The 26,535-nt window shown below is 50.1% G+C and overlaps 1 protein-coding gene across 4 annotated transcripts; it reads left to right on the plus strand.

Annotated features, from left to right (window-relative positions):
* On the plus strand, positions 1-25,964 carry Hps1 (HPS1 biogenesis of lysosomal organelles complex 3 subunit 1). 4 transcript variants are annotated; one of them, XR_009057585.1, is made up of 20 exons: positions 1-63; positions 1,390-1,474; positions 1,647-1,894; positions 8,822-8,959; positions 9,184-9,326; positions 10,315-10,423; positions 12,800-12,960; positions 13,211-13,328; positions 13,841-13,939; positions 14,095-14,164; positions 16,066-16,109; positions 17,289-17,456; positions 17,551-17,730; positions 18,878-18,939; positions 19,320-19,454; positions 19,537-19,601; positions 20,478-20,623; positions 23,360-23,600; positions 24,863-24,945; positions 25,315-25,361. XR_009057585.1 is itself a non-coding variant. In XM_057778806.1 (20 exons), exons 3-20 carry the CDS (start codon positions 1,778-1,780, stop codon positions 25,475-25,477), a joined length of 2,115 nt encoding a protein of 704 aa, XP_057634789.1. In that variant the 5' UTR covers positions 1-63; positions 1,390-1,474; positions 1,647-1,777; the 3' UTR covers positions 25,478-25,964. The 4 variants fall into 4 exon arrangements, 3 of the variants coding, with proteins under 3 accessions (XP_057634789.1, XP_057634791.1, XP_057634790.1); XM_057778806.1 differs by having other exon boundaries at positions 23,360-23,473; positions 25,315-25,964; XM_057778808.1 differs by lacking the exons at positions 17,551-17,730; positions 18,878-18,939; positions 19,320-19,454; ... (3 more) ...; positions 24,863-24,945; positions 25,315-25,361 and having other exon boundaries at positions 16,070-16,109; positions 17,289-17,447.
* Positions 25,965-26,535: the final 571 nt, after the last annotated feature.

Consider the following 26,535-nt stretch of genomic DNA (forward strand, 5'->3'; position numbering starts at 1 on the left):
CCGGGTCACGTGGTTACACCCGGAAGCGCGCTGCTGGCTGGCTACGTGAGAGCGGCGGATCTGGTATGTGGACATCGCGGGTGTCCGAGAGCCTCCCTGGGTCGCCCCTCGGTGGGCACCTCCGCCGCTCAGGTCTCCCAGCCCGGAGAGGCCCGGGGGTCCCTGGGAACGGCATCAGTCTCACGCTCTTTCGGAGCGGGCGCCACAAGCCAGGCCTTAGTCCCCTGGTCACCGTGAAATTCGGGGAGTCGAGGAGGGGGCGTGAGGATTTGAGGGTGACATTGCTGAAGTGCTAAGCAGCTCCTGGGCGGAGCCCCGCCGTGACGCGGTGCTAAGTGGCACGGGCAGAGAGACTCCGTCCTAGGCTAGCTGTTCCTGTCGGAGCATCACCGGCTCTAGTCCCCACCCCTCGACTCCAGCCCTTACTGGACTGTGGTAGACAGGACGAGGCCACAGGGGCAGTTTGCTGTGGTCCGGGTGGTAAAGCGGATGCAGGAGAGTTTCTCAGGTTGGCCCTTCTCCAAGTTCCCTCTTTTTAGAGCAAGATATAAGGAGAATAAAAGTTAGAAAGTGAGGTTTGCAACCTTTGAAGATAATTACTGTAGCAGTAAAACCTGATGTCCACCAAGAAGCATGCCGGGTGTTTCCAGGAAGTTGTCATTGAGGCCAAGTCTGAGGGTGGTGCAGCCAGGCTCAGAGTTTCTTTGCAGAAGATGCTGAACCCCCAGGAGCGAACCTTCCTCTTTGACTTCAGATTCTTCTTGCCTTTTAATCAAAACGGGAAGGATTCTGGAGTGAGTTTGTTTCTCCTGCCATTTGAAGCTGGGAAATAGGAATGACATCCAAACACCATTCTTATCCCTACGCTGAGCCTACTGCGCTGAGGTTGTGATCCGGCTGGTTCTGGGTGACTCTCCCTGAAACCGCAGGAAGGTCCAGGAGGAAGGTGCAGCAAGGATTATGGTCTCCTTGTGTCTTGGGTTCCTTAGTTTCCCAGTGGTAGTTTGAAGCTCAGACTTGAATGTGACATGGGAAAGCCCAAACTGGAACCAAACCCTGATGCTTTTTTGTTAGTTTATGGCACCTTCCTGTCCCCCGCTCCTATCGCTGGCTCACAGCAAGCTCCCTGGGGCTGCTTAGGGTGGGCTTGCTGACCCATCTTGTGTTTGAGTGACAGTGGGTATAGAACAAGACCTCTCCTGCAGCGGAGGAGGTGGGAACTAGAAAACAAGTCATGGACACTTCCTCCACATAAAGGGCTCTCCAAGCTCATGGTTCCCACCGTGGGGAAACCTGTGACTTTTCAGCCCTAAAGCTTGTCCACTCTCAGGAACAGGCTGCGGTGGGGACCAGCGTCTCTGCTCACTTTCACACCCTCTCTGCCTTAAGCATTTGCAGCACCAAGGATGCTCTGCCCTTCCCTGAACTGGCCGGAATCTAGCTGCTTGGGAACTCTGCTGTATTCCTCACCAAGGTAAATGATCTTCCTCTCCTGGGGTCGGCGTAGGGGGAAAGGTGGGCAGCACCCACTTTGGGGCCGTGGAAAGCAGAATGAGGGTAGTGGATTGAACTACTGTGGGCTTTGTCCAGCTTCTCTTACCCACCTACCTTCCCTGGCCCCAATCCTGATGCCACTGCTTCCTTAGGCTGTAACGAAACCCCAGAATGGCTCCTGCGGTGGTGGCTGGCATTCAGCAGAGGGCTCCGTGAATGTCCCATGGGCTGTGGCTCCTACTCAGGCTGAACTCACACATGTGACCTTGCTGCTCCCTGGAAGATGAAGTGCGTGTTGGTGGCCACCGAGGGCGCGGAGGTGCTCTTCTACTGGACAGATGAGGAGTTTGAGGACAGCCTCAGGCTGAAGTTCAGGCAGTCAGAGAATGAGGAGGAGGAGGTAAGTGCAGGATGGGCTGTCTCAGGAGGGAGCGGGAAAGGAGCCATGCAAAGCCACCTGAGGGAAGGAGCCTACAGAGCCTCCTCCTGGCCCGCAGGAGGGCTTGGCAGGGCCTATGCCCAGCTATCAGGAGGGCTGAGTTGCCTGCACAGCAGAGGCAGCCTTTTGATGTTCTCAGTACTGTGATTTCATGCCTCACCAGAGGTCTAGGCCAGTGAGGGGGAAAGGAGGCCAATTTTAGCCGCACATCAGGAAAACCTGATAGCGGGTTCTCTACCTCAAAAGCTTGGTATCCGCATAAGCCATGCATTCATAACAGCTCTATTAAGATATACTAGACTTAAAGTATATGACTTATTTAATGTGTCTATATCTGTGATCCAGTCACAAACGCTGAACTGCCTGCCATGCCAAAAGTTGTAAGCCCTTTTTGAGTGCCGTAACTCCTAAAGAACATGTAAGCACCTTGCTGTCCGGATGAATGTGTTTTGTAGACTTATCTAAAAGATTCACACACCGCGTGTGTGGGTTTCTTTTTGTGCTGTGTTTGGTTTTGGCTGGCTCTTTTCACTCAGCGTGATTCTTTGTTGTATCTTCATCCATCTTAGCATCTCGCAGTCACTTAGTCCTCTCTGTGCAGCGTCCCATCATATCCGTGGGCCACAATTCCCTTCTTCTTTCCCCTCTTGGTGGACATTTAGCTGTTTCCAGCTTTTGGTTACATAAACACATTGGCCGTGAACATACATCTTCACGTGGATTGGGACCCAGTGGGTGTTTTTTGGTTTTACGTGTATGGGTGTTTTGCCTGCATGTGTGTCTGTGCACCTTGTACATGCTTTACCCACTGAGGCCAGAAGAGGGGATCAGATTAGAATTGGAGTTACAGATGACTCTGAGTTGTCATGCGGGTGCTAGGACTAGAAACCATGATCCTCTGCTAAAACAGCAAATGCTCTTAACAGCTGAGCCATCTCTCCATGTAGGCAGAGACTGTTCATTTGCTGCCCAGACCCAGACCCGAATAATCATGCGGAAACTATATTGATTACAACACTGGCCAATAGCTTATGCATATTTCTAGCTAACTCTTACATCTTAAATTAACCCATTTCTATTAATCTGTGAATCACCACGAGAGTGTGGCCTACTGGTAAGGTTCTAACTGGTGGCTGGAGCTGGTGGCTTTTTTCTGGGGCAACTACATGGCATACCTTTGACTCCGCCTATTTTCTCCCTATACCTGTTTGGATTTCCCGACTGGCTTTATTCTACTAAGCCACTGGCCAAAACAGCTTCTTTAATAACTTATAGTAACAAAACATATTCATAGCATATTCCAGGCCCTGTACTCCTTAAGAAACCTCCTAGCTCTGGGGCTAGAGAGATGACTCAGCAGCTAAGAGCACTGGCTGTCCTTTCAGAGGACCCGTGTTCAATCCTATCACCCACCCACGTGGCAACTCACAAGTGTCTGTAACTCCAAGATCTGACACCCTCACACAGACATACACCCTCACACAGACATACACCCTCACACAGACATACGCCCTCACACAGACATACGCCCTCACACAGACATACGCCCTCACACAGACATACGCCCTCACACAGACATACGCCCTCACACAGACATACGCCCTCACACAGACATACGCCCTCACACAAACATACATTCAGGCAAAACACCAATACACATAAAAGGAAAAAGAAAAACAAAACACCCAGCTCTCCACAGAAGAGGTATCTACCATTTTATATCCCATCAGCCACTGCCCAGGGCCTGGCTGATACTTGCTATTCATTCTTTTTAATTTTAGCCAGCTTGATAGATGTTGGTTAGAATCCCATATGTTATTTTTCATCCTTTGGTGACTAATAACTCTGGGAGGCTTTTCATGTACTACTTTGCCATATCGTTCCCCATATTTGATCTATGTATTCAGACTTTCCTTTGGGCTGCCAGCCAGCTCCCAAATAATGGCACGAAGGCATTATTTAATTATGAAATCTTGGCCTTAGTTTAGGCTTGACTTTTTTGTTTGTTTGGTTGGTTTTTTGGGGGTTTGGAGGGGTTTGTGTTTGTTTGTTTTGGTTTTGGTTTATCGAGACAGGGCTTCTCTATGCAACAGTCCTGGCTATCCTAGAACTCACTCTGTAGACCAGGCTGACCTCAAACTCAGAGTTCTGCCTCCTGAGTGCCGGGATTAAGGGTGTGTGCCACCACCACCCAGTGCAGAGAAGAGGACGGATGAGGGAAGAGCTCTTAGCTAGGACCACCACATCTAGAAGCAGTTACAGCTGTACCCAGGGATCCATGTGTGTGTGTGTCTGGGCAGGTGCTTTTGTGTGTTGTGCACAAAGTTCATTCCACAACACCTGAACTTTCTAAATATCCTAAAGGAGAGCATGTGGTTAAAAGTATAGCTAGTGAATATGGTAGAAATGTAGAAATGGCAGAAAAGATTCCTCTTGAACATGGAATTGTTGAGCCGTGACTGGGCAGCGTGAGTTCCTGTTGCTAGGATGACTATGGAGGGGCCGAGGGAGGCTCGTGGGGTGAGAACTGCAGTGCTGTGCTGTGCTGAGATTGACATCCTGAGAACCGCTGCCGCACCTCTGCCATAGGTGCATCTTCAGTACTTCATAGGAATACATTTGTCAAGCAGGGACACGCTTCTTCATGTTTTAGTATGCAGATCTGATGATAACCCTAGAAATGTTCCATTGCTTTGTGTTTCCCTGTAAGCTGGGCATTGAGGGAATGCAGAATTTTAATTGTAACCTCGCTAGTACTTCTGTCTAGAGACCTGCTGCCATTTTTGTCTTCTATGAAATTTTTGTTACCAAGAAAGACAGGATTACAGTTTTGTCTGACAGACTGAGATGGCGTGGTGTATTCTTAGTTATCAAATACTCATGTAGCGTGGGGCTTTTAGTTGGTGAATATTCACAATGTGAGGAAAGTGTGGTACATGCTGTATGAGCTCCATCACCTAAATGTATGCACACTGGCAGGGTCTAGGACACGTCAGGCTGAGCTGCTTGTGATGGGGTTTTTGGCTTCTCGTTTTGTTTCCTATAATGCTCATACTATAAAATAAGTAAAAGCTTCTTTTAAAAACTTTTAAAGAGAGGGAGAGAGGTACCTTCAAAGAGCATGCGTTTTTATTTCTGATAGCACAATCTTCCATTTTTGCAATTACCGATTATGCTTTTGTTGGCACATCTAAGAAATCTTTGCCTGACTTAAGATCACAAAGAATTTTCCCCATATCTTCTTCTGGAATTTGTATAGTTTAGGGTTTTTTTTTTGTTTGGGAGTTTGTTGTTTTATTGTTGTTTAACTTTTATGTGTTTGTGTGCGTGCATGCACATGTGTGCACATGCCACAGCCCTTTGTGGTGCTCAGAGGACAACTTGGAAAGTCGATCTTTCTACCATCCTGGGAATGAAACTCGGGTCATTAGTCTTGGTAACAAGCATCTTTATCTACTGAACCACCTCCAGCCCCTATTTCTGTTCAGATAAGATCTCACTAGGTACAGCCTCTAACCTGCAATCCTCCTGCCTCTACCTCCCAAGTTCTGGGATTACAGACACACACCTCCATGACAGATTTATCTTTGGATTTCATATTAGACCCAATGACCCTTTTTGCACTTGAATGTATGACTGAGAGCTTCTCTGTATATGGACATCTGGATAGTTGTCTAATATCACTCAGGAATGGCTACCATATTCTCTTATTTAATTCCCATGCTGGGAATTAAACTCAGGATCTTTGGAAGAGCAGGCAATGCTCTTAACCTCTGAGCCATCTCACCAGCCCCGGTGATGGGCTTGTGAGCTATTCAGAAACTACTCTGCGCTCTCAGGCCCCTATAATAACGACGTTATTCAGAAACAAACACAAACAGAACTTGAGGACATGTTCCTTTATACTAGCTACTTAGGAACTGAAAACTCGGGACTTTGTTCTTGTACCAGGTTTTAATTAGGAGAAAGAACTGAAATATTTCTTTTCTTTTTTTCTTTCTTTCTTTCTTTCTTTCTTTCTTTCTTTCTTTCTTTCTTTTTTTTCTTCTGACTTTTTTTGAGACAGGGTTTCTCTGTGTAATCCTGGTTGTTTTGGAACTCGCTTGGTGGACCAGGCTGACCTCGAACTCACTGAGATCCACCTGTCTCTGCTTCCCAAGTGCTGGGATTAAAGGCGTGCATCACCACTGCCTGGGGAAATATTTCTCATAAAATCTTAAAGATTAGATGTGTTAACTTTTAAAAATAAAAGAGACAGGACTGGATTTTAATTTAGAAAATCGTCCGAATGCCTGTGATCTCTCTTAACAAAGGACAAGGCACTGGCGATTGATGGTGAGGGTGACAGGGTCAGCGAAGGGCGACAGCTCAGCCAGGCCTTAGCCTCATCCCTGGCTCGGGGGAGCAGTTAGCTTGTGTTGCCAGGACATCATCACACCTCTAATAAAAAATTTTAATCTAAAGTTAACTCTGAAAAATGCAAAATAAATGTAAAATAATCTATATTTGTGATTGATCCAATTATTTGATACAATTATTTCTAGAAATAAAATTGAGTTAAAAGCCATTCAAAAGCATGTCCACACTTTACAATTTATCAAGTAATATGCAAGAATATTCCTTTACACTCTATATATATTGAAAACTTTGGTCTCCTTCCACCACAAAATATGCTCAGTAGAAACATCTACTCCCTGTAGGGTGAGTTACTGCACTCAGTCTAGATTATTTTACTGACCTTCAATATAATCTGTAACAGTTAAGGAAGGCAATAGGACTTGAATAAATTACAAGCAAGTGTTCCTACCTATGCCAGGGGACAGTCATTTAACAAATACTGAGAGCTCTTTCAGCATACACTCTGTGTCCGAGGGATTTCCCATGTTGTTGGAACAGTGATATTTTAAGTAACTGTATGGATTCTTCTCCTTAGCTAAGAACCTCAGAAACTTTCTTCTGCAACCTCTTTACATGACAGAATTTTTTACGTACTCCCTGACGTCTGGCATATAGGTGTAAAATAAATGTGGAATCAGACAATTGCTGATAATAGATCATTTTTAAAAAAATTGAACAATTTATTTGTATACATATAAATTTACTGATGAAAGAGGAAAGCAACATTAAACACTAATGACATGAGTGTGCTTATTTATTTTTACAAAGGACCAAAGCCTGGGGCTGGAGAGATGACTCAGTGTTAAAGACCATTAACTGCTCCTTTCAAGATCTGAGTTCAGGTCCAGCATCCACAGTGGCAGTTCATATCCACTTGTAATTCCAGCCCCGGTATCTGCTGCCCTCTTTAGCCTCGGCAAGCACCTGCATGCGTTCTCTCTCTCTCTCTCCCTCCCTCCCTCCCTCCCTTCCCCCCATACACACACGCCCACACAAGTTTAAAATAAAATGAATCTTTTTAAAAAACTAATTAAACTCTCCTGTACTGTTTGGTATTGAAGCACATAAAGCATCTTCAATATTTCTGAGCTGATTGATATTTTGATTTTATAATTGTCAGTGCCGAGAACAGCACTTTACCTAAACATTAGCACAAAATAGTAGAAGTATGTTTATTGCCATTTTAACTCTGCCTAAAACCAAATCAAAATTTATCTAGTTATTTTTATGAAATTAAAGTCAATCACTCAAATATCTATTTTTAAAATTAAATATTCTAACACAATACAGTCTGAGGTAGACTAATTTATTATATGCGCAGGAATGACAATAAGAAATATTAAGTCTTTGTCCTCCATAAGTAAATCATTATGTTTCTATAAAAACAGAAAACTGTTGTGTACAGTAAAGGAAAAAAAACTAAAATCCCTAACATACACTAGCCTCGAATCTGCACTGAGGTGTTTAAAGGCTGTGTTCATTGGTGGTTCATGGCGCGGTGGCTTGAGACACAGAGAGCAGGTTGGTGTGTGAGGACCAGAGCTGCCTTTGACCCTTTATGCTTTTTATTTTTAATTAGTTTTGATAGTTGTACATTCAGAACCTTGTTACTGTTGCCAGATATTTTGTAACCTGTTTATTTGGTTAGTCAAGCCTGCGTGACCTCCAGTCTAAGAAACTTTGGCTTAGATGTACTTATTTAGCTATTTCTCTGCCATTGGTCATTTCTCGGTTTTCCTTGTTTGGGATTTCAGATTGCTGTTGTGAACGTGCTGTTCACACGTTTGTTTTCTGGGAATAAAGTCCCCGAGGTAGGCCATGACTACAAATGGCATAGATGTTGATGTGTCTAAGAGACTTCCTTGTAGTCTCGGATCTCTCAATTAGATGCTCCAAGGATTCTATGGGAGGAAATGTGGCTCAGTGTCTTGCAGGTTTGTCCAACCTTCTGGCCTCGTGACAAGATATATCTGCCAAGTTCATGCTTGATAAACCACACAATTGATTTGCAAAAGAAAAGAAAATTCACCCAAACTACCCTCATGTTTTAAGTAAATTTGTGCCTCTGTGTCGGGCACTCGTAACTTCTCTTTGGGTACATGTGGCCTATGACTGCCGTCAGACATACCTACTTAAATGTTTCCTTCTGAGTTTGGACTCTGAGCCACACAGTCGCTAGTCTGAGCCCACCCTCCCAGTTACCACACAAGGTCTGGAGCAATCTCTCCTCCTACCTTTCCCATCAGGGCTGTAGTGCCCCCTCAGACAGGTCCAACACTGTGGGTCTCTTGCTCGAAGGCCTGGGTCTTGTTTGTTCCTTCATCCCCAGTATCTGGCACACTTTCAGACTGTCCAAGCTATGAATGTGTCCCACCTTGTTTGTAGACGTCATGTCTGTCAAAATGTCAGGTGACATTCCTGCAGGGTGGGCAGTGTCCGAATGCCAGGCATCCCCACAGGGTAGGCATTGCTCTGTGTGCTCTCTTGCAGCTCCCTGCACTGGAGGACCAGCTCAGCACCCTCCTGGCCCCTGTCATCATCTCCTCCATGACAATGCTGGAGAAGCTCTCAGACACATACACCAGCTTCTCCACAGAAAATGGCAACCACCTCTATGTCCTGCATCTGGTAAGTACATGGCTCTGCAGCTCTCAGTGCACCCACGGTCCACTTCTGTCCAGTCCTTGGGAGCCCGGGTGCCTCTTTCTTGCCTTGGACTGTACAGCTCTTTGGGAAGCAGAATCTACAGCTTAGGAGAGTCCTCTGGGCCTCGCCTCCCCGTATTTATCCCCTGAGACCTGGAAGGTCAAGGGAGTCCCCAGGGGACCAACTGACACTGTGACTGCCCACAGTTTGGAGAGTGCCTGTTCATCGCCATCAATGGAGACCACAGTGAGAGCGAGGGGGACCTCCGGAGGAAGCTGTGTGTGCTCAAGTACCTGTTCGAGGTGCACTTCGGGCTGGTGACTGTGGACGGCCAGCTCATCCGGAAGGAGTGAGTCACTGGCCTCATCAGGTCCTCTGCTGAATCAGGTCATAAAAGCGGAGCCCAGAAGGGCCTTGGAGACCACCCACTCTGATTTCCTTTTGCTGATGGGGAAACTGGGCAGAGACTTTAGACAACCTCCCCAGCGCCACCTAGCGTGTTAGTGGCAGCATCCCAGCCTGGCGCTCCCAGCGCCAGTGATCTGTCATTAGCTTATCCCTTCTGACTTCTCAGTGAAGCTGTTTAAACTCTGCAGAAAAATACGCAGTTCCCCCAACCTTGTGACATACTGGGCCTACACTCAGAGCCTCAGTGGCTGAGCGTGGCATCGAACTTCGAAAGGACCATGGAGAAGGATGGGTTGAAAGGCGGACTCAAAGGAGTACGAATTGGGATTGCCTGGTTTGCTGACATGAATGGAAAACTCACATGGTTTGAAATGCTGTGAGTTTTGCAGGAATGTGAGCACAGGTGCATCAACGAGGCTCTGCCAGCACTGTTTTCATAGATCGTGTTAGCCCTAGAGGCTGTGGCGTCAATGACACAGACTAGAGCTGTAGCCATGGGTGCCTAACACAGCCACAGTGGCGGGGCTGGCTAATACCCCTGATTTAACCCTGAGTGTAGGCCAGACTCTCTTTTTACAGAGCCCTGTGAAGCCTAGGAAATGCAGGTGTCTTCTTGCCTCCTGGCTGCCAGTGATTGATTGATTATCTATTTCAATGTGGGGATCAAACTCACAGCCTTACCCATGCTAGGCAAGTACTCTATCTGAGCTGTATCCCCACCCCTGGGTGGGCTTATATATCTATACGAGGAGCCCAGGAATGAAACATTTCCTCCTGGGGCCTGAGCTCTGTTCCCTGTCCGTGCTCACAGCCTCTGTGCACTTCTGGCCTCACCGTAGGTGTTTGATGCTGACCCGGGACAGGGTCTTTGGATGGGGCTAGAGATAACCCCTTTCCACTGACCCCTGCTCTCCCTGGTTCTTTCCCAGGCTTCGCCCCCCTGACCTGGAGCAGCGTGCCCGAGTGTGGAAGCATTTCCAGAGACTGCTGGGGACATACAGCCACCTGCGGGAACAGGAACAGGGCTTTGCTGTGGAGGTGACTCGGACCCAGGAGCGTCAGGCCTCGGGGGTGTCAGGTCGCCAGAGGTGCCCAGCTGCAAGACCATGTTCTGGCCATAATGGATGGGCAAGAGGATAGGTGGACCCCGAAATTCTCCCAATTGTCCTGTTGTTCTTTCTGCCCATGAAGTGGGTTAGGTACTCCAGTGCACCTTCCCATAGTGAGCAACTAGATTCTGGGTGAGAGTTTCAGGCCATTTAGGGCTCACGATAAATCACAGAACCTTCTGAAAATGGCCTCTTTGACCTCATTCATCCCAGGGAAAACTACATTGAGCTTAAACTAGAATGGACAGCAGTGAGCAGAAAGAGGAGGCAAGGCAGGTGGCTTTGGTCAGTAATCCTCTCCATGCCCTCGAGGGCAAACACAGGGTCCCTCTGTGGATCTCACTCATGACATTTGTCAGAGTGAGCAGGTGGGCTCATGAAGGGCAGGGCATCCTCACCCACCAGATTCTTGTTCAGCCGAGTCGGAACAGGTGCTGTGGAATTTCAGCTCGTGCGGTCTCATTATTCTTTGAAAACTATTAAATTAGAGGGTGGATGGGTGTGTCTGTTTCTCTCTCTCTCTCTCTCTCTCTCTCTCTCTCTCTCTCTCTCTCTCTCTCTCTGTGTGTGTGTGTGTGTGTATGTGTGTGTGTAAAATATGCTCATAGTTACAGACAGTCAGATATACAAGAAACTCAGCTACCATAAGTGAGAGTCAGGACATCAGGCAATCAATTCCCAACAGGTTTGGATACCAAGGAGTTGGAATTATAAATAAAATACAAAATAAAACTTCTAAAGACGGGGCTCAGGTTAAGAACACTGACTGCTCTTCCAAGGTCCTGAGTTCATTTCCCGTTAACCACCATCAGTTATGGGATCTGCTGCCCTCTTCCGGCAGTCAGAACACTGTATACATAGTAAATAAATCTTTTTAAAAAATGAAGATATGGAAAGTAACACCACAAATAGAAATTGTAAAAGATTAGAAAATGGCCAGGCAGATTTAGAAAAGAACTCTCGCAGGTGGTGTAGACGTGAAAGCTGATTGGTGAAACAGTTCAGGCTACGCTGAAGAGCAAGTGAGTCGACAGAAGAGAGTTCGTGAACTGGAAGTGGATCCGAAAGCATTCATCCTTCAGCCCCACTCATTCCCTCTGCCAAGAAACGGACCTACTGTGTGCCAGAAGAAGGGCCACACTGTGATGCCTAAAGATACACCCTGCTCTTGAGAGGAAAGCAAACATACGTACACTCTAAACACACAGCAGAGTGGCCTGGTGCCGTATTGCCCTCTCCACTAAAGACTGTGGCAGCAAAAAGATGGCTTGGCCAGCTCTTTCTTAGGCACCAGGAAAGGCTGCTGCAGGAAGAGGCCTGATGCAGTCAAGATGAAATCCAAACCTCTCCCCAAACCCGCCAGACCTGGAGGCTCTGTCATGTCCCTCTTGACGACCTCCCTCACTATTCAGCGGTGACATGGGCCATCCGCCAGTCTCAGGAACCCTCGTGTCTAGTTTGGCATAATGTACTCCTAGCTCTTGAATGTCTGAGGTGCAGCTGGTCCAGACCCAGCTCTGATGAGTGTGTAATATAACCAGGCTTTGATAACGACACAACAATCTGATGAAAAATGCCTTTGTACTTCATCATTTATATTATGTCGATAATGTTTTGTGAAAATCTTTTCACTTTTTTACATTTGTTTGTGTGTGTGTGTGTGTGTGTGTGTGTGTGTGAGTGTTTGTGTGTGTGAGTGTGGGCAGGTGCACGGGTGCCATCACATGCCAGTGGAGATCAGAGGTCAGGAGTCAGTTCTCTCCTCCCACTGTGGGGCTCCCAGAGGCCAAACTTGCTTTATCAGACTTGTCAGCAGGCGTATTTATCTGCCAAGCCATCTTGCCAGCCCTGAGAAATGTTTCAACTGTTCATAGGATTTACCTCTTTCTTTGTTTGGACAGAACTTCTCCAGGCTGCCTGTTCAGCTCATGCCTTTGTAGCCACTGCCTTCTGCCTCTTCCCTGCTCTGTCTGGCATGCTTTCTGATTCCTTCGCTACCAGTTTAAAAGTCATATCCTCAGGGACATTTCTTCGAACCCTATGTCAGTGGGTCTCGGCTATTTCTCTCTAGTTTAGTGTCATGTGTTTCTGGCTGGCACATGCTACAGTTGATTTTCCGTGTTTCCTGTATGTTGTTTTCCTCTGCTAGGGCCTGGAGCCACACAGACTTGACATCGCCCATCTTAGTCTCCCGGCTTCTCATACCTGGCATCTAGCGTTTAGTGCCCAATGGGCTGAGGGAATGGAGCCTCCAGCACAGGCTGACACACTGACATGCTTTCCTTTGCTGCCAATCCCTGGCTAGGCAGTGGAGCGGCTGATTCACCCCCAGCTCTGTGAACTGAGCATTGAGACGCTTGAGCGACATGTGGTTCAGGCTGTCAACTCCAGCCCCGAGCGGGGCAGCGAGGAGGCCCTGCATGCCTTCCTGCTTGTGCACTGCAAGCTGCTGGCTTTCTACTCCAGGTAACCCCGGGGCCCTGACCTTAACCAAAACCCTCCCAGACCCTTGTCTGCAGGATCTTGACAGCCCAGACCTGTCCCAGGCTCGGGTCTCAAACCTCATCCCACTCCCTTCTTGGGGTTGGTTCTAACCAACACTTAAGAGTCTACTGCTAATTTTTGTTTATATATGTAAAACTTTGATTTTAACAGTTGATAGACTAATCTTTAAACCGATGCTCACAGGCTGCCCTGCCCTGCCCTGTCTCTGCAGCCACGGTGCAAGCACCCTGCGCCCAGCAGACCTCCTGGCGCTTATCCTTCTCGTTCAGGACCTCCAGCCCACCCAAGACTCCACAGAAGAGGATGACAGTGACGACTACAGCCCTCAGGTCTCAGGGCAGCACAAGGAGAATGGGGTGGGTGGGGGTCATTTGTCCTCCAACTCTAAGATGGAAGGAGAATTCTGGAAAGGGTGGTCTGGAAGTTGTGCAGATCTGGGGAGTCGTCCTGTTCGATGCTTGGATCTTCCCCTTAGGGGTGTGAGCCAAGCACTCAAGCCTTGCTATCTTGAAGCCTGGAGTTCCTTCTCTGTGCAGTAGGGAAACCGGGAACATGGGGGTGTCAGTTATGCACGGACTTAAGAGGTAAAGGAGACAGGCCACATAGAGCCTAGCATCTTATTAGCCTTGCCACGTGATTGTGTCATTAGCGGTACCAGGTTGTGCTGGTTCAGATACCAACATGTCAGAATTTCCAGAATCAGAGTACCCTGGACAGCTGGAGGGCCATGTCCCAAGGCTCGTTCACAGAGCATGGTAGGGAGGAGGGCTTCTATAAAGAGCTGGGAGGCAGGGCTGTGGGAACAGCCAATCAGCCTCGCATTACCTTGGTGTTCTCACAGTCTTTCCCCCAGAGGAGACCCCTGAGCAGCCAAAACATCCCAGTGCAGCAGGTTAGAAGCCAGAGCACCTCAGGCCCCACCAGGAGTTCCGAGGAGACGGTGCGTGCTGGGTGCTGGGAGGAAAGAGGGCAGCCCCATCTTGCCTCCATCCAGGCCAGGCCTTTCCAACTTTCCCCGGGAGAGCAGGCTCGGCCGAAGCAGCTGGAGGAAGCCACCTGGCCTTTGGCCCTCATCTAGTGTGACATCTTTCCCAGGACACAGACAGCGTCTCCTTCACTGAGGAGTACTTCACACCTGCTCCGTCCCCAGGCGAGCAGAGTTCAGGTGAAGCCCATGGAGCGGGTGGTAGCATCGTGGGGCAGAAGCCAGTCTGCAGCCTAGAGAATGTGTTTTGGGAGTTAGTGTGTCCTCGTGGCTTGTGAAAGGCTGAGCACACACACTCTGACTGGTATTACTCAGCTCTGGTGGCAGCCCTCCCTATCAACCCCAGCTTGAATCCAAACACTGCTAAGATCGTGCAAATGCCCCCCAAAGCTCTGTGTACTTCACTTACAACTGCATCTGTGTGTTTTCTCTGCCTCCTTTCTCTTCATTACAATTAATATTTAAGTTAGTAAGTTAAACAATAGACCACTTGGGTTCAAGCATATTTTAGAGTGTAAATATTCAGTTTCAGTGGGTTTTTTTTAACCTTACCTGTTTTTCCAAGATCTGTGAGTAAGTAGTAAAAATGTACTGTTAACACTATTAATATTCAAATTGACATTTGAATACACAGTATTGCTTAGAGGAGGAGATAAGCCAAAAGCTAGGCTGTCACCATCACCAGGAAAGAACCGAGATCTTAGGATAAAAGGAGAGACCCTATGGCTCACCCACAGGACAGAAGGCTGGCTTTGCAGAAGGGACACACTGGGGACTGTGGCTGTGTACCTTCCCTGAACCAGAGCCTCTCAGCCCTGGCTGCACTTAGCAGCCCTAGCCAGCTTCAGCAAAGCTGAGTCAGTGCTCAGACCTGGGCGCAGGTGAGTCCTGTGTGCCTTGAAGGGGACCTGTGGTGTGCACTGAACCGGAAAGTGATTCCAGCTCCTCCTGCAGCTGGGCTCCCCTGGGCTCTTCCCAAACCACCTAAGCGGAGCTTGTGTGAAGATTCTTACTTAATTAGGCCGAGCTGTGCAGGATTTTCTTACAAAGGACCCCAAGTGATTGTCACATATGGTTAAAGTTGCTCACACTGAGTTAGGTGTTTTGGGGCCTTAGTTAGGTCTGGACTGGGCTTCAGGGCACCTGGGAGACCTAGAGGTTACAGAATGATTCATATGCTTGAGCTTGTTTCTGGGGGGGTGGGGAGGGTCCCTAGCCAGCTTCAGCTTCACTGATTATCTCATGACCTACGGTGTGTTTGCAGGCCTTGCATGGCTTTGGCCTTCATGGCACACCACCTTACCATCTTTCCCTGTCCATCATGACCCTCCCCTGTACCACCATCACCCCCTTCTCTGGGTGGCCAGGTTTGTATGCCTCAGTGACGTTCATGATGTTCTGGCGAGCACGGCACTCCCAGCTTACAAATGGAGCTAGTGCGTCCCTGGGTCCCAACCACTTGATTTACAAATGGATGGCTGCGGTGGGAGTCATTTGTAAACGGGAGTGTGAACACACCAGGGCATTATGCATAGCTCTGAAGCATGGCCACCCGAGAGGGGAGGGCGCTTATAAATGAGGGTTATTTGCAACGAAGTGCAAGAGAGGATAATACTACAAACATGCAATATTTCAAATACATAGTGGCTTCAATAGGCTGGCGAGCTCTGTAGGATGGAAATCAAGCTCAATTCCCCGCACACAATAGGTGCTCAGCAAGCTTGCTGTGTGAATAACTGAGGGGGCGGGGTGCTGCTCCCTGCATAGGGCCACCTGAAGGAACAGAGAGCAGAAACAAGGGGGGGTTGGAGGACAAGGGAGGGTCTGAGGAATGTGCCCCACACCAGATGCTGCCAGTTCCAGCGGAAATTTCTGTCCCTGTTGCTTTACCCTGCAATTGCAGAGTTGAGTTGGCACTGGGGAGCTCTGAGGTAGTGGCTTTCTGGGACTATAGCCACAGGAAATGGCCTTGCCATGCCCAGTGCTGTGGGCTAAATGACTTGAGCTGTCAGTGACCTAGACCCCCTAAACTGCAGGCGTGGGGGGTGGGACGTGTCTAGTTTTCTTCTCATTTGTGGCAGGTAGCATGCTGGATGGCGGCACCCCACCCACCGCTGCTCTTCCGGTGAGTCTCCTGTGTCCTCTTGGGCACCTCTCCTCTGGGATGCCGAGGACTGAGGTTTCCCTTCTGGGTGACCCCACCAGCCAGTGCTGCACTGTGCCCCCTTCAAGCTCCCTAGTGCAGCTCAGCATGGAAGCAGGGCTGAGGAGAGCAGAGTAGATGCCCTTCCCCCACGTTCTTGGAACTGAAAGTCCAACTTAAGTTTTAAATATTAAAAAAATTGAAGTCTAGATATCTTTCTTATTTTTAGATGTGAGAAATAACCAAAGTCAAGTACGGAAGAGACTGGGTGTCACTCAGTCCCCCCTCGAAGATGGAGAATGTTCTAGGGGTCTCCTAGTCATTTGTTATTTTGCACACACACACGCACTCTCTCACACACTGCATGACAGTGTGTGCATGCTGTGTGCATTTTTCTTCTTCACACTTGGCGCCCACTATACTTCATCGTCCTTTCTACTGAGGCATTCTCCTGTCTCCACAGAGCCCTTCAGCACGTGGGGGTGCTTGGAGATCCATCCATGCGCATGTTACAGTCTGTTCAGCAACTCCCAGAACAATCAGCCTGTGGCTCCCACTTTCTATTGTATACAACTATTCTATTGTATATATATAACTAGAATGACCTCCTTACAGAGAAATGTTTGTGGTAATCTCTAATGATTTCTTTAATTCCCTAATTTTTCCCACTAAAAGATTTCTTTGGCATGCAGAGCCCCTGTGTCCCCCACCTCAGGCTGGAGTCCTGTTCATACAGTTATTTTATGCCTCAGTTTCCCCAGTATGGAGGGCCGTTGGAATGATCTGAGGGTGACTGAAATGCCAAGCATGTTAAAGTTCCTTCCTCTCCCTGAAGCAGAGCTTTCCTCACCCAGCTCTGTGTCTCTTCAGCTGGCCCCTGACTACCCACCACCCAGCCCCCGCACCTCCCCCACCCATCATGGCATCCAATCATGATTGGACAGAACAGCCCGGCAGAAGCTAAGAGGCAAATAGCAGAGAGAATGTGAGCTGCTAGGGCACCTTCAGCAGCACGGAAACCTCATGGGTGGGTTGTCGGGAAGCTAGGCATGTTTGCTTCTTGTGACTGGGCAAGAAACGGAAGCCATGGGTAGGTGGGCTTAAGTCATAGAAGAGCCTGGGCCTTTCTTCTGCCACGCTGAAGGTCCTCCTCCTCCACAGACAGCTGAGGACGCCGTCCAGGGGCTGATGCCACCTTCCCCAGAAACTCCCAGCCCCAGAAGGATCTTCCTGGATGCCAGTGTAAAAGAAAACTACTGTCCCCTAGTGCCACACACCATGTACTGCCTGCCCCTGTGGCCGGGCATCACCATGGTGCTGCTGACCAAGGTACCGAGCTGCAGTCCCACCCTGGCAACTTTCAGGGCCTGCTGGCCTCTGATTGGTTGCCCCACTCCATCCTGGCATCCATTCTCCCTGGCAGAGTTCCAACACTTCACTGGCCCTAGTCCTGTACCAACTGCTGGATGGTTTCTCCCTGCTGGAGAAGAAGCTGAAGGAGGGTCAGGAGCCTGGAAGTGCCCTGCGGTCCCAGCCCTTCGTTGGAGACCTGCGCCAGAAGATGGACAAGTTTATCAAGAATCGAGTTGGGCAGGAGATTCAGGTAGGACCCGGACGCTGCACGTACCCGGCTTCAGAGAAGAGACGGGAATGGCAGTGGGCCAGTTCACCTTCACCCCCAGTTAGACGAGGGGTACACAGCTCTGGTTCCTGACCATGTTTGCCTCAGTCTGTGGCCCTAGTTGTCCTCATTAAATGCTAACAACCAAATAGCTGGACTTGACATTTTCGGAACCTCTTTAGAGAAATTTGGCAGAACTCGAATTGTAATCCCAGTGCTTTAGACAGGGCATGGGCTTGCTTAGATAGTTGTTCTGTAGCCAAGAAGTGGCCAGCCCGTGAGCAGTGGAGCCAGAACCTGCCCATCATGGGGCCCACTCCCAGCTGACCTCATGGAGAGTAGGACCGCGTGGAGACCAAGCACGGAGCGTGTAGGAAACTCGGTAACCAGGTCATCACAGGCGCCCATCAAGGCCCTCCTTCTGGCAGAGTTCTGGAACAGAACTTGTCAGTGGGCAACATGGTATCCTAGGAGCCATAGGCATCATGGTCTCTTGTCAGTGGGCAGCACAGTATCCTAGGGTACCATGGGCATTGTAGTGGTTTGTCAGTGGGCAGCACAGTATCCTAGGGTACCGTGGGCATTGTAGTGGCTGGTCAGTGGGCAACACAGTATCCTATGTACCCTCAGCATCATGGTGGTTTGTCAGTGGGCAGCACAGTATCCTAGGTACCTTCAGCATCATGGTGGTTTGTCAGTGTGCAGCACAGTATCCTAGGGTACCATGGGCATTATAGTGACTTGTCAGTGGACAGCATGGTATCCTAGGTGCCCTGAACATCGTGGTAGCTCACAACTGTTACAGTGCTGACTTCTCACTTTGGGGAGAGTCAGCCAATCCCTTGAGGCTCCCCAACCCATCCTCAGGCCACCTGCAACACCCACTTCTCTTCAGTCCCCGGCTTGTTGTGCTCCTCTGAGGCACTCACCTAGTCCCTCTGATGGGCACATGTCTGTGCCCGTCGAGGCCACATGACCTTCACTTCATGCCCTGATAAGTGATTGCCCATAAGGCCAGATTTGGCGGCAGGAAGGCAGGTGTACCTGGGGCATCAGGATGTAGGCGGGATCTCCCTTGGACCTCCCTGCAGAACACGGCCCGGAACAGACCTGTTACCCTTCTTTACAGAGCTCCTGGCTGGAGTTTAAGACCAAGGCCTTTTCTAGAAGTGAAGCAGGATCATCCTGGGAGTGAGTAACCACACTGGGGTGAAGGGGAGCTGTTCAGAGGTAGCTGCTGTCCCCCAAGGCCCTGAGGACAGAAGATCAAGGAGTTACAAATGACAGAAAGGGAGTGCTGGGGAGCTGGGGCTAGACAATGGGAGGTTGGAGAGGAATGAAGGCCAGGGACATGAGAACCCAACACGAGACAGAGGCCTCGGCTATACCCGATGCAGCACTGAGCAGGTACCACCTAAGGCAAGTCACATTCCCACTTAGCGGAATGATGTGGTTCGAGGAGATGCTGTGTGGTAAAGAACACCACTAGGGAAAGCCCGGCAGCTGCCTCCCATGCCGTAAGAGTGTGTCGCCAGAGGCTCTGTGTTTCTCTCCCTGGTGTCACTGCCCAGGCTGCTCCAGGCCTGTGCAAAGCTGAAGCGACAACTGTGTGCCATCTACCGGCTCAGCTTCCTGGCCACTGCCCCCAGCAGGGGAGGCCCACACCTGCCCCAGCACCTGCAGGACCAAGTCCAGAAACTCATGAAGTAAGTACGGGTGGCATACACGAGGGAGTAGGAGGGCCAGGGCACTGTACAGCCACCTAGCTCCAGTCTCCTCCCTCTCCAGAGAGCGACTCCTGGACTGGAAGGATTTCCTATTGGTGAAGAGCCGGAGGAACGTCACCATGGTGTCATATCCTCTGCCTGCCTCAGCTAGCCCGAGAAAGCCCGGAGTTTCCGGGGTGCAAGACCCCAGGGGAAGCTAGATGTGTTTTCTCCTACCATGGCGCCCCATGTTCCCATCTATAGCGATAGCCCATGGCTAAACTCTCAGAATCCCCGCAGCTCCAGGGTTATCTTAGAAGTCTTCAGGGACCTTTGTTCCATGTTTTCCATTCAGCAGAACGTCAGTCCTATTCCAGGATAGTCTCCTTGCTTTGAGAGCTCCGTGGATGGTCACAGGGCAGTGGCAAGCAAAAGCTCTGGGAAGACCTACTGTAGATGTGTGCCGTTTCCAAGACGCACATCTGCACACATCTGTGCGTTATAGGAACTAGTTTGGTTTATACTGGTCTTCAGGGAGGTCGAAGCAACTTTTCTTGTGGCTGTCTCTGGGATTTTTGTCTTAAGCAGGAGGAGGAGCAGGAAGCCACAAGGCTGCTTACCCATAAGCCACTGCCCTTCCCTGGGAGTCTGTTCTCTCAGATGTGATGGTTCCAACTTCTCAGGTGAGGGGTGGGCAGTTAGCCAAGTGGCTCTGTTCACACAGCAGCCTCCAGGTGTGTGCTGCTCCTGGAAAGCCCAGCTGTGAGCATGACATCTTCCCTCCCAGAGAGTACCAATTATATTAGACCTGCAGGTGCCGAGAACCTGGATGCAAGGAGGGGTGAGAGCTGAGGGAAAGGGGAAATGAGATCCCTGGGCCTTAGTGGAGGCAGAAGCTTGTGTTAAGGAGCAGCCTGGTCCCCTAAGCCTCACCTGTGTAGATCTGAAACCCCATGACCAGGGACGAGGCACCCCACTGTCCTCACTGTTGCTGGTGTTTAAGCCCCTTAACTCAGGCCTTCACCTACCTAGAGGACTTCCCAGGCCTGGTGCACTTCATCTATGTGGACCGCACAACTGGGCAGATGGTGGCCCCTTCTCTCAGCAGCAGCAAAAAGATGTCTTCTGAGTTGGGCAAGGGGCCCCTGGCTGCCTTTGTCAAAGCCAAGGTAACTGCTGCTTGTCAGGGCAGGTCACTGAGGTCTAACCCCCGACCCAGGAGAAATAAGCCATTCTGGTCTCTGTGACGCTAATCGCTTCGAGCGTAGCTCTGCTGTGCTCGTCCACCATTACCCGTGCACCTGATAACATCTGCCGTGAGCTCCTTAGGCCCAACAACTTCTCCTCCTACCCAGAGAGCCTCGGTGCATGTTGGCAGCCGCTCCGGATGTACTTCGGCGTGCCTAGCATCTACAGTGCCAGAACCAGGTCAGCACCTGACATAAGTGAGTGCTCAGCCAGGATCTTTTGAGTCGGCCGAACTGGAAAGAACACCAGGGTCAACCAATGTGGGCATCAGAATTCTGTAACGAGTCTTTGTTCCACCAACCAGCACCCAAATAACGACACAGACTTCTTATTGATTATGAAAGCTTGGCCTATAGCTTTGGCTTGTTCCAAACCAGCTCTTATAACTTAACCCCTTTATATTAATCTACATCCTATCATGTGGCATTACCTCCTTTCCATCTTGTACCTCCTGTTTCCTCTCCCTGTCTCCTGGTGTCTCCCGTATGCCTAGATCCCTCCTCCTCTTCCTTTTCTTTTCTCTTCCCTGAAATCCCACCCACACCTCCTGCCCAGCTATTGGCTGTTCAGCTTTTTATTACACCAGTCACAGCAGCACACCTTCCCAAAGTGTACGGATAGCTTTTTATTACACCAGTCACAGCAGCACACCTTCCCACAGTGTACAGATATCCCACAATACGAGTTAGGCGGTGGTGGCACACACCTTTAATCCCAGCACTCAGGAGGCAGAGGCAGGCTGATCTCTGTGAATTTGAGGTCAGTGTGGTCTGGAAGACCTAGTTCCGGGACAGGCTCCAAAGCTACAGAGAAACCCTGTCTCGGGGGGGGGGGGGAATCCTACAACACAATTTGATTTCTTTAACTTTGTACACTAGCTATGGACCCCAAGACTCGTGTACTGAGCCAGCACTCTGCCCGACTACACCCACACCCGGGCCAAGTGTAAAACTGGGTGATTTCTGCTAAGGAAGCATCTCTTTGTTCTTCTGATTTAACTGACTCTTCTTCATGACAGACTGGTAGTTTTTTTTCTTCTTGAAAGAAGGAGAAACCTCTGCCATTCCTAGAAAGCCATATTTTATTTTGTCCATGTAAAGTGTATCATGGTAGGTAAATAAGCTGGAGGTGGGAGGCCAGCATTGTGAAGCTGTCTCTGTTCCTGCCGGCTGTGTGCTCTTGGCATGGTTTAGTGACCATTTCCTTTTTAAATTCAAATACCTGTTATGACAATAATACTGTTTCCCACGTAATATTAGTGTGAAGGGTGTGGGTCACTAAACACGGATGACCTCACAGAGCAGGGACCACACATGCTGTACAGAGCACAGCCCCCTTCCTCACATACCACCAGTTCCTCCGCATCCTGCGCTGGCCCAGTGGGGACTCAGCCATCGCTCTTCATAGCCTCCTTAGGTTCATCCCAGTGCTGCCCCCTGCAGGCGCAGGGCTGTGTGACACTGTCAGGTGCGGCCCCTCCTGCTAACTCTCCATGTCTCACCTCAACCATCCCATGATTTCCCATCATGCAGATGTAGCATAATTCACAAAGTTATTCCCTGCTGGGTGAACCTTTAGATGGTCTCCAGACGGTCACCCTTAGAAATGATTTGTGGACACACCTGTGCATAGGCCTAAGTCCTCAGCATGGATCCCCAGAAATGCAAGTACAAAGTCAGATGGGAGCTACTAAAGTTATCTCTTTTAATGTGTTGTCGGGTTGTGTTTCTGGAGTTTGGAGCTGGCTCCTGTGTCTGTTGCAGATTTAAATAGATAGTGCATTATGATCAAGTGCGAAGTAAATCCCACATCTCTTCCGCTGAGGCTTCTGACAGAACGTGTCATTTCCCAGCCCTGGCATTCCATGGGCAAGCCTAGGAGAGAAGACCCTCTCTCAGACTGCTCCTAGGCAACCTAGGGGCCTAAAGCAGGAAGCCCCTCAGGGCCGCCTACATTTGGGCCTCACCTCTGATTGGATGACGCCACAGCTCAGGGCTCACTGCACTTTTAAGTGTGCTTCCCAGTGCCTCTGGCATAGAACCCGTGTCATTGCCTCCCAGTCCTGCAGGCCAGGGAGAGTGGGTTTATTCACAACCTTCTGGTCTGTTTTCTGGGCCAATGTATATAGTAAAGTTGCATGAAGCCCTTCCATAGAACTGGAGGTTTCTCGTCCCTCCCAGCCCCGCAGCCGCTTTTAAAATAACCATTCAGAGGCTTCATATTAATTCAAACTGTTTGGCCTATTAGCTCAGGCTTATCATTAACTAGTTCTTACAACTTAACCCATTTCTATTCTATATTTTCTCCCCTGGCAGCTGCAGGCATCTCCCTGACTCTGTCTTCTTTTTCCCTTTATATTTGCTTGGATTTCCCACCTGGCTCTATTCTGCCTTGCTATTGGCAAAATCAGCTTCTTTATTAACCAAGGGTAATGAAACATTCACAGCATACAGAAGGGCACCCCACATCACTTCCACGTGTATTTTATCCCCATAGCAGCTGGAGGGGGAGCCCTTCCGACATTCGTCCTGTGATGATTTGCCTCCACTACCTCTGAGAAGTCCTGAACTCCCAGGAACTTCTCAGCTCTGGCCTTTACTTTTCCATGCAGAGGCCATGGCCATGAGAATGGCACTAAGCAATCTCCTCTTCCCCAGGTCTGGGCTCTGGTGCAGCTGGCACGGAGGTACCTGCAGAAGGGCTGCACCACACTGCTGTTCCAGGAAGGGGACTTCCGCTGCTCCTACTTCCTGTGGTTCGAGAATGACATGGTGGGTTTGCCCAGCCTGTGGGCAGGACGGTCCTGAGAGTTGTCTACTGCTCTGAACCCTTGGATGCCTTTCTTCTGCGCTCTTCCGTCTGTCTGTCTCATCTCCTCTTGTCCCTGGCGAGCAGCAGGTAGGCACAGCACAGGGGCGCAGGGCTGTCTAGGTAGATGAGAGCCGAGGGGAAGCTCTCCCTGTTCTGAAAAGGCGCTTTGCCCTGATAATATCATTACTGCTTCAGTAATGTCAACTGCCGTGACCCCCGCTATCCGGGAGACACAAGTTCAAAGCAGCTAGCCAGCCTGCTCAGGGGCTGCTTCCAGCAGGGCTCAGGTCTCTAACTGGCCTGTGCAGTACGTAGACCTCACCACCACATGGTACCAGGCCACTGGAACCCGCTGCCTCTCCCTTCCCCGCCCTCTTTCTTTCCCTTTCCTCCTTCTTAATGCTTCCTTCTCACTTCCTGTCAGTTGTGCAAGGATCATGCCTCCTTGCCTCAGTTTCTCTTGTCCTCCTATTCCTGTACCCTTCCTGGATCTTGTTCTCTTCTCCCCACTCACTGGGGTAACAACCTTACTATAGTGCGATTTAGTTTCTTCATGTGTCCCTCACAGCCTGGGGGAATGATGGGGATAGGTTTTGTTGACCCATTTTACAGATGGGGACACACTGCTGTTTTGGAGATAAACACCATGGCTAGGTCCACAAAACTCAAATGATGGAGCTAGGGCCCTTCTAAGTGCCCCCCAAGTGCCAGAGCTTCTAGGGACAAGGAGTTGGTGACTAGCGTGGCCCCACAAGGCAGTGGGGTGCAACAGAGCTGTGGGAGGCCACTCAGAAGTGTCCCTGACCCCTGCTGAGATATCTCCCTATGGGGCAAGCCTCATGGTGTCACCTGAGCCTCTGTGGGAGACTCTGTAGGCACCATGATTTTGCCTGGCACAGTGCACTTGCTTTACAGAGCTTCTGTTTCTCCCCCGCCTCATCCTGCCCAGAGAATTCCCATTTCTTCCAAAGCAGAGACTTGGGATCTTTTGAGAATCCTTTGCTTCTCAAGACCCTGAAAGAACACCCCACCCCAGGTCACCCCCCTGGGCCTTTCTGAGCTCCTCAGTAACCCAGCTCCACCTGCTTGTAGCAAAAGCTACAAAGTGTGGTCAGAGTTGAGCATTAGACCACGCTCCCATGTATAAGGTGATAGTGGCTGTCTACCTCCCAGACAGGGTAGAAAGGTACAGACGCTCTCCCCAGCATGGGACACACACAAGTAGGGCACACACGAGCAGGGCACACACGAGCAGGGCACACACGAGTAGGGCACACAGTCGGACCCTGCCATGACTCCACCTCTCACATCTCCCTCGAGCCCACCTTGTGCTCCTTCTCCTCCCACAGGGCTGCAAGCTGCAGATGATCGAGGTGCCTGTCCTCTCTGATGACTCAGTCCCCATTGGGGTTCTGGGGGGTGACTACTACAGGTGAGCCTGATACCCCTAGAGCCCGATTTGCCCCAGGTGTTGGTGGTGAAGTCTCAAATTCCCATGGGCAATAGCCTTTCCAAGAGTGAGTGGCTACCCCCATAACAGAAACCTGGGGAGACTCCCATGCGGAGAGAGAAACCCTCCAGAAGCACACTCAAGTCCCTACTGTCCTGCTTCTGGCACAGTCTTGACGTTAGCTAAAACACCACTGTTCAAGGACAGAGAGCCCAAGAGAGGGACTGTGTCCCTAGGTTGAGCTGGAGCTTAGGAGCCATAGGTGATGTCACAGTCTAGGTCATTCTGTGAGAACCGTGGGGTGGGCATTTTGAGGATGGCCTTGCCTGAGTCCTGCCCTATATCCTGCAGGAAGCTCCTGCGTTACTACAGCAAGAGCCGTCCCTCGGAACCCATCCGGTGCTACGAGCTCCTGACCTTGCACCTGTCCGTCATCCCCACTGACCTGCTGGTGCAGCAGGCCAGCCAGCTGGCCCGGCGCCTGGGGGAGGCCTCCCGGGTGATTCTGCCCTAGGTGGAGTGTGCTGTCCTCTGCCTGATCCCTAGCAACCTTGCTTGTAGGCATTGCCCACAGCTACGCCTCCTCCCATCCCCAGCAGCCCTGGTCTCCCACAGCCGCCACCCCCGCCCCCCGCTGATTCTCCCACATGGGTTCTGAGCAAGCCTTCTCTGAAGGGAGGGAATGCCGCACTTCTGCTGACCCCCAGCACTGTGCAGTCAGAGATGGGGAGCTGCCTCTCTGGGTGCCCAGGATGGCACCTGTTAGTGAGGGAACTGTTAGTGCTCTGGCGGTGTGAAGCCGCCCTCTTCCTGCCATTCTGAGTGGGGGAGCTGTGTCCTACTCCAAATGAAAGGCGCTCCCACCAGCTGGCCAAGCTTGGCTACCTCAACATGCAACTCTGGGAGAATCCTGTTTCTTCACGTTTGACCTGGTCACACCTACCTCTCAGGGTGGTACACGGGGGTAGGTGCTCAATAATAATAAATGTCTGTTCTCGTCATTATCCAAGCCATATATGCCTGTGTTTCTTGTCTTCATGACATGGAGAATCCCATACTAAGCCCCACCCTGCCCAAGCCTGCACTCCCCTGCCATGGGGCAGTGATTCTGAGATCTGTGCCCTCCTGGAGATTCCCATTCCCTTGGCCAACATGAAGACTGGGCTCTGCTGGTCTTTACACATTCCTAGGAAAGCAGTTGTGTCCAGAGAACTTTCCAGGGGTTCAGCACTCCCTTCTAAACAAGAGGTACCGACTTCAGGATAGATACAAGGACCGGACACCACCAGAATGTTGGTGCACAGCCCTGGTCCTCTCAGACCAAGAGGCAATGCTTGGATGGAGGGCAATTCATGGCAGAAATATGGATCCGCTCTGGAAAGTGAGGGTGCCATGCACTGTGAAAAGGGGCGTGTGTGCCCTGGTGAGCACAAGCCTAGCCTCAGGCCAGTCTTGGGCTGAAACTCCTGCAGTGAAAAGCTGGTGTGTAGAGATCAGCATTGGGGACAATAGAAACTGAGAATAAAACCCTCCAACGGTGACAGTGAGAAGCACTGTCAACAGGGACAACTC

This window comes from Chionomys nivalis, chromosome 8 (genome assembly GCF_950005125.1).
Source record: "Chionomys nivalis chromosome 8, mChiNiv1.1, whole genome shotgun sequence".
NCBI classification, from domain to species: Eukaryota; Metazoa; Chordata; class Mammalia; order Rodentia; family Cricetidae; genus Chionomys; species Chionomys nivalis.

What these genes read in the sequence shown, in the direction of transcription:
- Hps1 (XM_057778806.1), top strand. Translation starts at nt 1,778, where the DNA reads ATGAAGTGCGTGTTGGTGGCCACCGAGGGCGCGGAGGTGCTCTTCTAC. An exon ending in GAGGAACGTCACCATGGTGT is followed by an intron (nt 19,602 to 20,477) that starts CATATCCTCTGC and finishes CTCAGGCCTTCA; the next exon opens with CCTACCTAGAGGACTTCCCA. An exon ending in TGTGGTTCGAGAATGACATG is followed by an intron (nt 23,474 to 24,862) that starts GTGGGTTTGCCC and finishes CTCCTCCCACAG; the next exon opens with GGCTGCAAGCTGCAGATGAT.